General features: G+C 36.7%; 1 protein-coding gene across 3 annotated transcripts; it reads left to right on the plus strand.

The window, feature by feature from the left end:
* LOC109227110 (uncharacterized membrane protein At1g16860-like) lies at positions 6,919 to 11,953 on the plus strand. Of its 3 annotated transcripts, none has more exons than XM_019392133.1 (5): positions 6,919 to 7,215; positions 7,794 to 8,790; positions 9,619 to 9,774; positions 10,995 to 11,206; positions 11,400 to 11,953. In XM_019392133.1, exons 2-5 carry the CDS (start codon positions 7,933 to 7,935, stop codon positions 11,590 to 11,592), a joined length of 1,419 nt encoding a protein of 472 aa, XP_019247678.1. In that variant the 5' UTR covers positions 6,919 to 7,215; positions 7,794 to 7,932; the 3' UTR covers positions 11,593 to 11,953. The 3 variants fall into 3 exon arrangements, with proteins under 3 accessions (XP_019247678.1, XP_019247677.1, XP_019247676.1); XM_019392132.1 differs by having other exon boundaries at positions 6,919 to 7,151; positions 7,777 to 8,790; XM_019392131.1 differs by having other exon boundaries at positions 6,919 to 7,151.

Consider the following 12,790-nt stretch of genomic DNA (forward strand, 5'->3'; position numbering starts at 1 on the left):
TGATTGTTCGGCGTAAACTAGAACATACGTAGGCTGACTTGGCTAGACTCATTATTTCTATAAACTATCATGGGCAAACTGGTCGTGATATATATATATATATATATATATATATATATATATATATATATTGTAAGTGGGAAAGCGTGTTGTTAGCGAGCCATTATACTCAAAACATATCTGTATGTGTGGGCTGAGGAGGCTACTATGAGTATCGACACCAAACAACCCAGAAGGAAACATAAACATGGGCCGACTAGGCTACTGACATATTGTACATAATGAACATCTGTATACAAAGCCTCTAAGAGTATCTGACATCGAAATATGGTCAAGACAGGGCCCGACCTTCCCATAAGTCTGTAGCAAAACACTAACACCATCACTTATAGACTCGACTGCACTCTGAATAAAGTGAAGTCTTACCAATCCTTCGTTGAACGCTAACCTCGTCTAATGTGAGGGCTCGTCAAACTGGTTACCTACACCTGCAGGCATGAATGCAGCATCCACAGGCAAAGGGACGTTAGAACGAAGCATGTATCGTGTATGTAAGGCAGAAATAAAATATGACAATAAGATATATCACTGAGAGGTATAAGAGTCAACCTATAACCTCTAACTTGCCGCTGAGGGCCATAACATGTATAATAAGTTCAATCTCGTGTGTGTGTCTATATATATATATATATATACACACACACACACACACACACACACAATGCCATAGTTCCGACTATATCATTATCGCAACGATAATTACCCAATTGATCAGTGGTAACTGCCCGACCGTCTTGATGGTAAATGCGTAATTGCCCAACCGGTCATAGCTCGATGGTAAATAAAGATGCATAACTTCCTAACCGGACGTAGCTCAGTGGTAAATGAAGATACATAACTACCCAACCGGCCATAGCTCGATGGTAAAAAAAGATGCATAACTGCCCAACCGGTCGTAGCTCGGTGGTAATGACGATGCATAACTACCTAACCGGTCGTAGCTCGATGGTAAATGAAAATGCATAACTTCCCAACTAGTCGTAGCTAGGTGGTAAATGAAGATGCATAACTGCCCAACTAGCTGTAGCAAAATAGTAAGATAGGAGTACAATAGCCAAATCTCTATACGTGTTATTTATGTATGCATAACATCAATTTTTATTCATATGAAAGTGTAAAAGTTTTAGAGAACCTTTTAAGATCTTTATGACTTTCTTCGGAGTGACGTAAGGTCGTTACATCAATGATTACATTATGAATACTAACATCATCACCGTAAGTATCAACAAGACTTAGAACCTAATACCTAATGTACTTGAACAACATCATGAGGAAGTGAATGATTTGGGTGTTACTAATTACTAAAAGTGGAGTTATTTTGGAATAACGTTCGTTTATATTTTGCTTTATCTTAAACATGCCAAGAGAAGAAAATATTTGGCCTTAACATACCTTTTCTAAACCCACCGGCTCAAGATCTCAACTCGTATCCGCTTCACGTCCTATACGATAGCAAGAATGATAATATCGCCAACCATACGAACAATTCTCTTAATCACATAACGGAATGTAACCTATCTTACAATGAAGCGGACAACGTTTTCCCTGTTCTTATCTTTCTCTCAATCCTACCATGGGAAAGGTAACACAACAACAAAGCCAACAACTACTATAACAAGTCTTACAGCCAAAACAACGATACAATGAGCGGCAAGCTTGGTTACGATCAAACACATTTCTCCAATATTTTCTTTCCTTCAAAACCCATTTTTTTTCAAAACACAAATCAATGACAACAAGAACAATATACTCACTTTACTCCAACAATTTCAAGCCACTTTAAACAACTAAACAAGCTCAACAAATCTACACAACACAACAAACGACTCAAAGACATCATTCGTCCATTACTTCCATCTTAAAATGAGTAAGTACAACTACATCAACATGTCTATATAGAGAGGAAGATGGGTTTTCCCTTGTAATACCTTCATACATACTAAACTACAACTCAGCAACACCTTCAACAACTATACATACCAAGAAAAATGTTTACATGTTATACAATACACTCAACAAATTGCTTTCATCATCTACTCTTCAACTTATAACTTCTAAAAACTAACATGATTAAATCATCTAAAATGCCGAGCACACAAACTACCACATTCATATAATTACCAGCCTTATATTAATCATAAAAACAATATTAGACAGCCCAATACATCTCAAGAACATCACAAACAACTTTCGAGTGCTATCTTGCAACATCTCAACTATACAACCTAGTTAAGGCTTAGAGATGATCAAATCCATGTAGGAGAAGAGGAGCTTACCGTTAAACAGCAAGAAAAACTCCAAGAACAAGTCTTCTTAAATATGAAAGAACTCATCAACAACATCATATAAGTGATCTCCACCACTTCAAAAACACTTTAATGAAGAACTTAGGTGGTTTGGACTTGGATTTGTGTATGAACCTTTAAAATATTAAAGAGAGTTTAGAGGTACTTGGAGGTATGGTTTGGTTGAAAATGAGTCTTAGAGACGAAGGCCACCACTTTATATAACAAGATAAGCATCCACCGTCTTTGTGAGTCCCAAAGGGAGCTGATTGTGTAGTCTCACAAAAACGTGAATATCTCTCTACTCTCATGTTGTATCGATGAACGACTTAATGTGTTGTAAAGTAGACTCGTAGATCTTTAATTTTATGGGTGTATCACCCCTTAACTCCAAGTTCGTTGAGAAAAAAGCTCAATGACATTAGACCCAAATTTTAACAAATTTATGAACGTAACTTGTGACAACTTTTGACGTCTTTTGTTTTACAACTCGCTTAACTTCAAATTTTAACATACGACTATTATACAATTGAAATACCTCTTAATAAGACCTTCTTAGTATGTTAAGAACTCCTAGGCTTACCCCAAAGGTACGGGTTATAGCATTTCCAACTTGCAGGCTTTTGATAAAACTTATTTTCATTGAGTCATTCAACTTTTAACCCTCTTGGTACTTGCTGATCATGATCTTAAAACTTTGTAACGTCCAAGTTAACATGATTAACTTACTTTGTATAATCTCAAGAATGATCTCATTTCAAAGCTTACGTCAAGTGGGTTACAACGTACTTGACGTATGAAAATATAATATGTAACATCAGATCTGATTGCGTACACTATTTTCTGGGGCAACAGTATTTGTGCTTCGCTAACGCGAGGCTTGTGCCGCCTTCGCGAAGGGTATTTCTTGGCAGAACACATAAGTGTCATATTTTGGGATTTTTACTCATTCTTTCATATTTTGAGCCCTAGACTTGGAGATGTGCAATTATTTATGAAATTCATACAAGGCAAGAGGGCAAGTAATTTTTACTTATTTGTGATTGTATTTCAAGAATCTACATGAATTTCTACACCTAAAATATGGAATTTTGAATGGAAATTTAGGGTTTTTGTCTATACTTTAAGAGAGTATATTTTGGGGTTTTGACCATCGATTTGGACCCGAATTTGCAAACTAATTATATATTTGGACATGACATGTTATAGGTCATCAGTTTTTTCTATTGGTTTCGAATTTCGAGCACGAGGGACTAGGTTGACTATTTGTAAATTTATCGAAGATCGAGTATTACGGTTTGGGATCACTTCTTATAGCATTGTTTGACTTGTTTTGATTTATTTATATGGCTTGGATTTGCATGATTGGAGGGCCAGAGCGAGATTTTGATGCGATTTATGGTTGAAGCTAGCTCGAGAAAAGGTAAATCTCATGGCTAACCTTGTTAAGAGGGAACCCCCTAGGATTTGAGTTGATTGCTATGTGTTTAAGGTATGGGGTGGTGTATATACATGGTAGCGGGAGTATATGAAATTACCAAGTATATATCTTGTCGGGCTTGGAATTGAGGTACTTTATGCCTTGTTTTGAGTAAGTGCTCATCTTGATTCATGATTTATTTGGCTTATATGAATACACCCACTCTCTTTTTCTTGCTAGAGATCATGCCTAGGTTTTTGATTAATTATGAAGGTATGAAGGCTTATTCTTGATATGTTGAATTGCTTGAATCATCCGCAGTCACATAGAAATTTTATTATATCTACATAATTATTATTAAGTCCTTGTACATCTTTTATCTATTAATTCTTGGCATATGCATATGTATTATATTTGGACACTTGATTTGGACTGAGATTATGGCACGAAAGGCAAGGTTTTGCGGTCGAAATACAGTTCTGGAACAGGACATGATGATCGAATATTTGATTATAAGTGAGCTATCAAGATCTTTTTTGAGCTTGGATTTGGTACCGTCCCTCCGGAGTCAAGTGATTACTCGTGTTACTTTGGGCCATGTGAGCGTGGTGGAACATGGATTGTGTATCGGGCCGATACAAAGATTTTGTATCGGTTTTAGTGATACATGAATTTTGTATCGGGTTACAGTGATACATAAATTTTGTATCGGGGTACATTGATCTTGTAGTGATCATGGTAAAAGATAGAGTCTTGAGCATGCATAGGCATCCTTGATTCATTTAGAAACATTCATTTAATGCTAACTGATGCATGTCACCTATATATACTAGTTGGGAGCCTCGACTCCATTGATTGAAGCATGCCATATTTAAATACTATATCTGTGCAGTGCTATGATTATCTCTTGGATTGGAAAAAACATGCCTTATACATGTCGATTATTGACATCTTTGATACCTACTATTCATGGGGATATTTACTGTTTCAGTTCAAGTCTCTATTATTTATCTGTGTTGTAAGTATCTTGATACCTATAGCCTCGCCACGACTTCTTCGAGGTTAGGCTTAGGCTTGATACTTACTGGGTACCGATTGTGGTATACTCATATTACGCTTTTGAACATCTATTTGTGAAGATCCTCAGGTGGTTCTAGCGGAGCCTCTTGTTGAGCTTAGGCGATTGCTCAGAAACTTAGGGCGAGCTGCACTGTATGGATTCATATCGCAGTGCCCAAGTCCCTATCCTTGTTTATCTCCTGTCTATTTTCTTTTTCACATACAATTTTGATTTTGTATTCAGACTTGTACTTATACAGTAGTTGCTTGTGTACTTGTGTCACCTAGTTCTTGGGGGTTGTACCATTTTGTGGTCGTGTTCGGATCATGTTATGTTTATAGTAGATAATATATTATTTTGAGATTACTTCTATCATTATTTATGATATGACTATGTTAATTAAAGGAACCTGAACTATATTCTGTTGATTGTGAGTTGGCTTGCTAACAAGTATGCCTAGGCGCCATCACGACCTGAGGTGGGATTTTGGTTCGTAACACTCCTTTATGCAAAGGAATTTGTCCCTCATTGGAAAAGCAACACCAAGAACAACAACAAACCTATTAAAATCCCACTAGTGGGGTCTGGTGAGGGTAATGTGTACACATACGTTACCTCTACCTTATCAAGGTGGAGAGGCTATTTAAGATAGACCCTCATCTCAAGAACGATGAAAGGAAGCAATAACCAATTAATAGAAATAACAAGGTATAAGGCAGCGGAAGCAAAAGGCAAAACATGTAATAACTAAGATCAAGGACTACGAGAATACAAGACTAGTGCCAACTAATGGTAATAGCGACACACCATGTAATAATAAGGAAGTAGGAATAGAAAAATACAAGACTAGTGCTATTACTACTGATAGAACAAGGAGAAACTCTCAATTACCTGTCAACCCATAACCTTAATTTTCGAACTTCACACTTTCCTGTCGAGGGTCATGTCCTTAGTAAGTTGAAACAGTATCATTTCTTGCCTAATCACCTCTCCCCAACACTTCTTAGACCACACTCTGCCCCTCTCTGGCCTGCCACGGTCAACTTCTCACACCTCTTAACCGGGGCATTGGTGCCTATCCTCTTCACATGCCCGAACCATCTCATCTTCGATTCTTGCAACTTGTCTTCACAAGAGCTACTTCTACCTTGTTCCTATTAACTTCATTCATGATCTTGTCTTTCCTAGTATGCCCACACATCCATCTTAACATTCTCATTTCTGCTACTCTTATCTTCTGGACAGGATATTTTTTGACTGGCCAATATTCGGCTCCATACAACATAGTCGATCAAACTACCATTCTGTAGAACTTATCCTTAAGTCTTGGTGGCACATTCCTATCGCACAAGATACCAAATACAACCTCCATTCCTATCGCACATTCCTAGTCTGGTAATGTTGTTTGGAGGTTGATGAAAAGATTTGTAATTATAGGGGAGATGTTATACTTGTTTTTTGCTCTGGAGCTGGGGCTTATTTGTGCAGTTTAATTTTTTTTTTCTTTTTTGGCGATACAAAATTTACTTGATGATAAAAGTTTTATTTACCAAAAATAAAAAGAGTGCATATTAGTATATTTGTCCTTGTTTTCGGATTTAGCCGTTTCCCAATAAATCTATGGTTCGCAAGTACTGCTTTCTTTTGTCCACTGTTTCAATGAATTTAATATTTTATTCTTTAATCAAAATGTTGTAAAATTTGAGATCTCAATTGTATTTTACAACATTATAATTCTCCTTTTAGGAATTTACGATTAATTTTATGAGTAGTTATTTAAATTTTACTTTACTGTTAATTTTTGTACAGAACAAGACACTCAATTTTACATAAAGTATTATGAAAGCCATTAAACGTTATGTGATTATCAGGAAGGGTTAGTTTCAGAAATTATTACTTAATTTTTATTTTATTACACTAATTATTAAATTATTTTTTATAATAAAAAATTATTTAACTTTACTTAAGTATCAAAAAAGTTACTAAACTAATTTTTGTACAAGAAGCACATATTTTTCGCTATTTTTCCTGGTTTAAAATTTGTATATAGATGAGAAATATGACCGCACACAAAAAGGTTAAAAAAGTTTTCTAAGTAAAAACAGTGAGCTAGAAAAGGGAGAGAAGTAGGATAGCAGCAAAAGAAAGGAAGGTGGAGGGTCTGTTATCAGTTTCCACTATTATTTCCCCATCAAAGAAAGCAACACCACAGTATTATTACCAACAACAACACCACAGTATTATTACCCACAAGCACCACTACCTTACTCTTTTCTGTTGATCCACCAAATCATCATGTTACTGCTTCTCTCATTTTCTTTCTTAGGTAATTCTACTCCCCCACTCTCTCTCATCTTACATTCCCTTGTTTCGTTGCCCAAATGTTTAGGGTTTGTGATCTCTATCTTCTTCTGATCTATTACATTCAGTTTCTTAATGCAAATTGGTTATGTCTGCATTTTATTATTTTCCTTTGTTGTAATGTATGCGCACATTGTTTGAGTTGACTAGAAATTCAGTGAACTGGCCTCCAGATCTGTAATTTATCATGAATGTGTCATGCTACTACTCTGTTATTCCCTCTTTCTGTCTCTGTTATTGCTAAATGGCAACTCAAATCTCTCTGCATTTGCTGCCGCACATCATTCTGATCATTTTTTAATCATTTCAGAATGTATTTGATGTTGGAATTTGCTTCCTTTGTGATTTTGGGGTACTTATTGGAAGCTATACTTTTGTGATTGATCTTTTTGATTTTCCCATTAAGTCCAGTATGAGTGGATCAGTTTCCTAATGTGCTTTAGAAACATGTTAACTTTAAACTTCCAGTTTTACCCTTAATGAGATGGTTCATAGTCACACAAAAATATGTTGTTCTAATGGTGGATCAGTTTCCTTGATGTGCTTTTCTCAAAAATGTGGTATTTACTGCTATCTAAATGTTTAAACAGTACTTCTATTGAAATAGGTACGGCCACACTGTTGGATACGGTGAGCAAAAGCAAGTTTTAGAGCCTGTTGACAAGTTTCTGTTCAAGGGTGTTAGGGGGACTGTCCACGTGCATTGCCATTAGGCGTCTTGCTGATAGTTTAGGTTTGGCCTTATAATGGGTTCTCGATTCCCGTCTCATCAGTTGAGCAGTGGCCTTTATGTATCTGGCCGACCTGAGCAGCCAAAAGAAAGGACTCCAACTATGAGCTCAGTTGCCATGCCTTATACAGGCGGGGATATCAAAAAGTCTGGAGAACTCGGAAAAATGTTTGTTATCCCAACAACGGATGGCTCGAGATCACGGAAATCTGGACCTATCAACAATGCCCCGTTGAGAACTGGATCCTTTGGTGGCGCTACTTCTCATTCAGGTCAACTGAATTCAGTCAATCGTATGACTTCTGCTGGAGGTACTGGATCTGTTTCTCTGAAGAAGACCAATTCTGGGCCTTTAAATAAACATGGGGAGCCTATGAAGAAGTCCTCTGGTCCTCAAGGTGGTGTAGGTACTGTTTCGTCCCGCCAAAATTCTGGACCTATCCCCCCAGTTCTCCCTACCACAGGCCTCATTACATCTGGTCCTCTAAACTCTGCTGGAGCTCCTCGAAAAGTGTCAGGTCCTTTGGATTCAACAGGGTCTATCAAATTGCAGCATTCTGCTATAGTTAATAACCAAGCTGTTACTCGCATTAACCAAGGTGACGAATATTCCTTCCGCAAGAGCTTTCCAAAGCCAATATTTTGGTCCATCATTCTTTTATTTGTGATGGGATTTATTGCTGGTGGCTTTATCCTTGGTGCTGTCCGCAATCCCATTCTCCTCGTAGTTGTTATTGTCCTTTTTGCTGTAGTCAGCGCGGTGTTCACGTGGAATACTTGTTATGGAAGAAAAGCTATCATTGGTTTCATTTCTCAGTACCCAGATGCTGAGCTTAGAACTGCAAAAGATGGCCAATTTGTTAAAGTTTCTGGGGTATGTATTGTCTTTGCGCGAAACCTTTGTGTACTTCGTTTACCGCTCTTTCTATCTCGTTCTCTTGTTCAAATTGCTCCTACATTTCTCAGTTTGTCAAAGTTATCCTCCCTTTACTAAAGTCAGGTGAGATGTGAACTTGGTAAGTAGTGATGGTAAGTGGGGTATTACTGTTAGTTTTCTATTAATGGATTATTTAACTCTTGATTTAGTTTGTGCCTTTAATAGATGCTTTCGTGTTGAATTATGAAAATATGTTATCACTGGAGTATCATGGTTTCTATTCTGTTTATGAGACTGCTAATGATGATTATAAGTTCTATATTCACTTTTGGTTTTATTATGTTTTGGTGAAACAAATTCTTTCAATTGCTTTGCCAAAAGAAATAATGTTGAAAATATGAAAAACTCTGTTATTGGGGATCCTGGGATTTAAATTATAAGGTATCCTTTGTATAATGGAGAGCTGCAATTGAAATAACCTGCGAAATTTTTAATATTCTCTTTTAGGCACTTCTGACATGGGCTGCAATGATATAGATGATTATTCTACATTCTACAACTGTATTCTACTGGCTGCTGAGGAAAATATTTATTTGGAAAATGGATTCTTTATTGTTCTAACTTATGTAAAATTCTCCTTTTAAAACTTCTTTTTTTGTTTAACTTGTCTTCTTGAGAGCTTAAAATACTCTTCCTACAGTTATTGTAGTAACTTGCTTGGATTTAATAGATATTGTTAAGCTTATATATTACGATTTTTTATGTTGTCCTTGTTGGATTCTGAACACATTTTGGATATCCTATCCTGGTTCTCTGATTTTGCAGGTTGTTACCTGTGGAAATGTTCCTCTTGAATCCTCATTTCAGAAGGTTCCTAGATGTGTTTATACAGTCACAAGCTTATATGAGTACCGAGGGTGGGATTCAAAAACTGCTAACGCAGAACATCGCCGGTTTTCTTGGGGGCTTCGTGCAATGGAGGTGAGGAAAGATCGTATAAGCCCTTTTGTTCATTTTGAAAGAACCAATGATACTGTGCATTCCTCCTTGCATTGGTGGCCCATGATGATGGAAACTAAATAATTGTTATATGAATATTGCTTACTTTTTTTATTTATTTGCTTTCTTTTGTGTTTTATGGCCCAAGCATTGTACAAAGCAAGTGCTGGAGAGCAGGCGGTTTTTCCCCAAAAGAAATATTGAAAACAAGAATGTGTTCAAGAATTATACGTATGCTGTTTATGTTCTCTTCTTTTTGCATGGAGGAACTTTAAAGATAGAGATCTTCAGGTCTCTAACTTCAGGAGCTAGACATTAAGTCAAACAAAAAAGAAGGCAGCTTAGAGTTGAGAAAATAAAAAACATCAATGAAGAATTGGGCTAATCTGGAGTTGTAAGCATGTTGCACTGCTTTATGAGTTTTCAACATTGGGAGTTCCTTGATTTAAATAAGAGAGTTTTCCTTGGTCTAAATAAGAGAGTTTTATGGAATGTGGTGAAATACAATCTGAATAAGGAAAGAAAAATAATATGGATAAAGGAAACTCAAGGAATCTTCTAAATAACCTCCTACATAAAGTCGTAAAATCTGGTCCTTCGAGATAAGTCGTATAGACCAGAAAACATGAAAACTGAATCAGTCAATAGGAAGAAGACTCCAACTTTTAGGGAACTATCTAATTCTTGTTTCAAGGGAGAAATAGGAATTCCGATGCTCTTTTGACTGGATATCTTCCTAGCTCACCACAAATTAACTTATCACCTGTAAACAAATTGTACTTCAGCTTAGTATAGAAAAGAAAGTTTGTCTACATTTGGAAGTAAATCAATCAAACCTGCTTCAAATCACTGCTCCAACTAAACAAGGGAAAAGTTCTAGGCAAAGGGACAAAATGCGGCTTATATGTCTCCATGTTCTAGCAAACTATTGATACCTTGAAGTGTTCTAAAGACTTCTAAGGTTGCAAAATATGTCAGACCAGTGAGTTCATGTGGAGATGTTAAGAGAAGTTTGAATGCCTTGTTTGTTTGATACTGTTATGTGATGTCATTGTAAGTTCATTTGGACCTCCTTCCCTTGTTTGTCGTTTCCATCCCGCCCTTCTCCTTCACTTTATTTATTGTTAGCATATAATGTTCATCTATATGCTGTGTAGTTCATAATTCTTACAGAAAACTGAATGCTTTCTTTGTCTTTGCAGCGGCATGTCACTGATTTCTATATCTCCGATTTCCAGTCTGGATTAAGGGCTTTGGTCAAAACTGGATATGGTGCAAGAGTAACCCCTTATGTTGAAGAGTCTATTATTGTAGATATCGATCAATCAAACAGGGACATGTTACCCCAGTTTGTTAGATGGCTGGCAGACAGAAATCTATCCAGTGATGACCGAATAATGCGATTGAAAGAAGGGTATGATTTAACTCAATTTCAAAGAAACTTGAATATTTCTTCTGCTTGCATACTTCTTTGATTATTGAGAGGCAACATGCTCAATCATATCTGGATGCAGGATCTACCCTCTACAGTTTTATTGATTTGCATTATTGGTGAATGTATTTATTAGCTTTTTTATATCTGCTTCCTCTACCACATCTATGTTCAGGTATATAAAAGAAGGTAGCACTGTCAGTGTAATGGGAGTTGTCCAGCGGAACGATAACGTTTTGATGATTGTTCCTCCTCCAGAGCCATTTTCAACGGGATGTCAGTGGGCTAAATGCATTCTTCCAGCCAGTCTGGAGGGCATTGTATTGAGATGTGAGGACAGTTCAAAGATTGATGTTATTCCAGTGTAGCAATTTTATCATTCAAGAAGGCTCTGCTGTTTTGGTTTTACAGTTGCTGGAAAACCCTCTTCCAGTGGCAACAAGAATGGCATCTTCACACGGTTAACCAGATGTATAGCTTGTCAATTCAATTTTATTATTTTTCTTTTCCCTGTAATGGCGTTGGTTTGATCAATTGTGTAGAGGAAACATGTTGATTAGTGAGGATTTATGAGAGTTCTTTTGGCTAGAATTTTATTGATGTTGGGGGCTTTTCAAAACTTTTTGCCCTGATGCATACAAGCTATGTTTATTTGGTATTTGTAATTCTTTTGTGGCATCTTAGCCACTCTCAAGGCATTATTGCAAATGAAACCACTGCTCCGGCATATCAGCCTGATTGTTTGTTGAATAGCTTGAAAATCAGGCAAGGAGAACGCTCGGTATTAATACTAATAAATGTATTCGTAGTTGCTTTCTATAGATTCCTGGGTCCAGATGCAAACAAGAACTTGGTGTGATTTTTAATTGAGTAGAATATCAAATTCTTTCTATGTCACGACACGAAATCTCAACCAAGGAGTCGTAACACCGCTTGCTATATACAAAACTAACATTATACAACGTAAATCATAAATAAATGTAAAATTTAGAAATTACATAAAAAGTCTAAAGCAATACAACTGCCTAATGACCTCCCAGGACTGCTGTCACTGTGTACATGAGCTTGTAAGGAGTAATAAATATAGAGTCTGAAATGAAGAACTACACTGCCTGATACAATAAATAGCAACAAGGATAAGGAAGGTGACTCCAGAGTCTGCGAATGGGAATGCAACACTACCTCGAGTCTCCCAGACGTCCAAGTTAGTCACCCTCGGAACACCACTAATACCATATCTAGAATCTGCACAAGAAGTACAGAAGTGTAGTATGAACACAACTGACCCAATATACTAAGTAAGTGCCGAGCCTAATCCTCACGAATTAGTGACGAGGCTAAGACGAAGCTAAGACAAGACACCTACTATATTAACCCGAACAATTAAAAAAAAGAGAAATAACTAGTGTGGTGACAAAAGAAATAGCAAGAAGAAGTACGAGGAATAGTGAAATAATCAACTAAGGGAAATAACGATTCTATTTTCTCAATTAACACAACCAAACCTTTCATAACATCTCAAATCCAAGAGAATGAAACGATAACCATGAAACAACATAGCCAAGT

The sequence above is a fragment of the Nicotiana attenuata genome, chromosome 6 (genome assembly GCF_001879085.1).
Source record: "Nicotiana attenuata strain UT chromosome 6, NIATTr2, whole genome shotgun sequence".
Lineage (NCBI taxonomy): Eukaryota > Viridiplantae > Streptophyta > Magnoliopsida > Solanales > Solanaceae > Nicotiana > Nicotiana attenuata.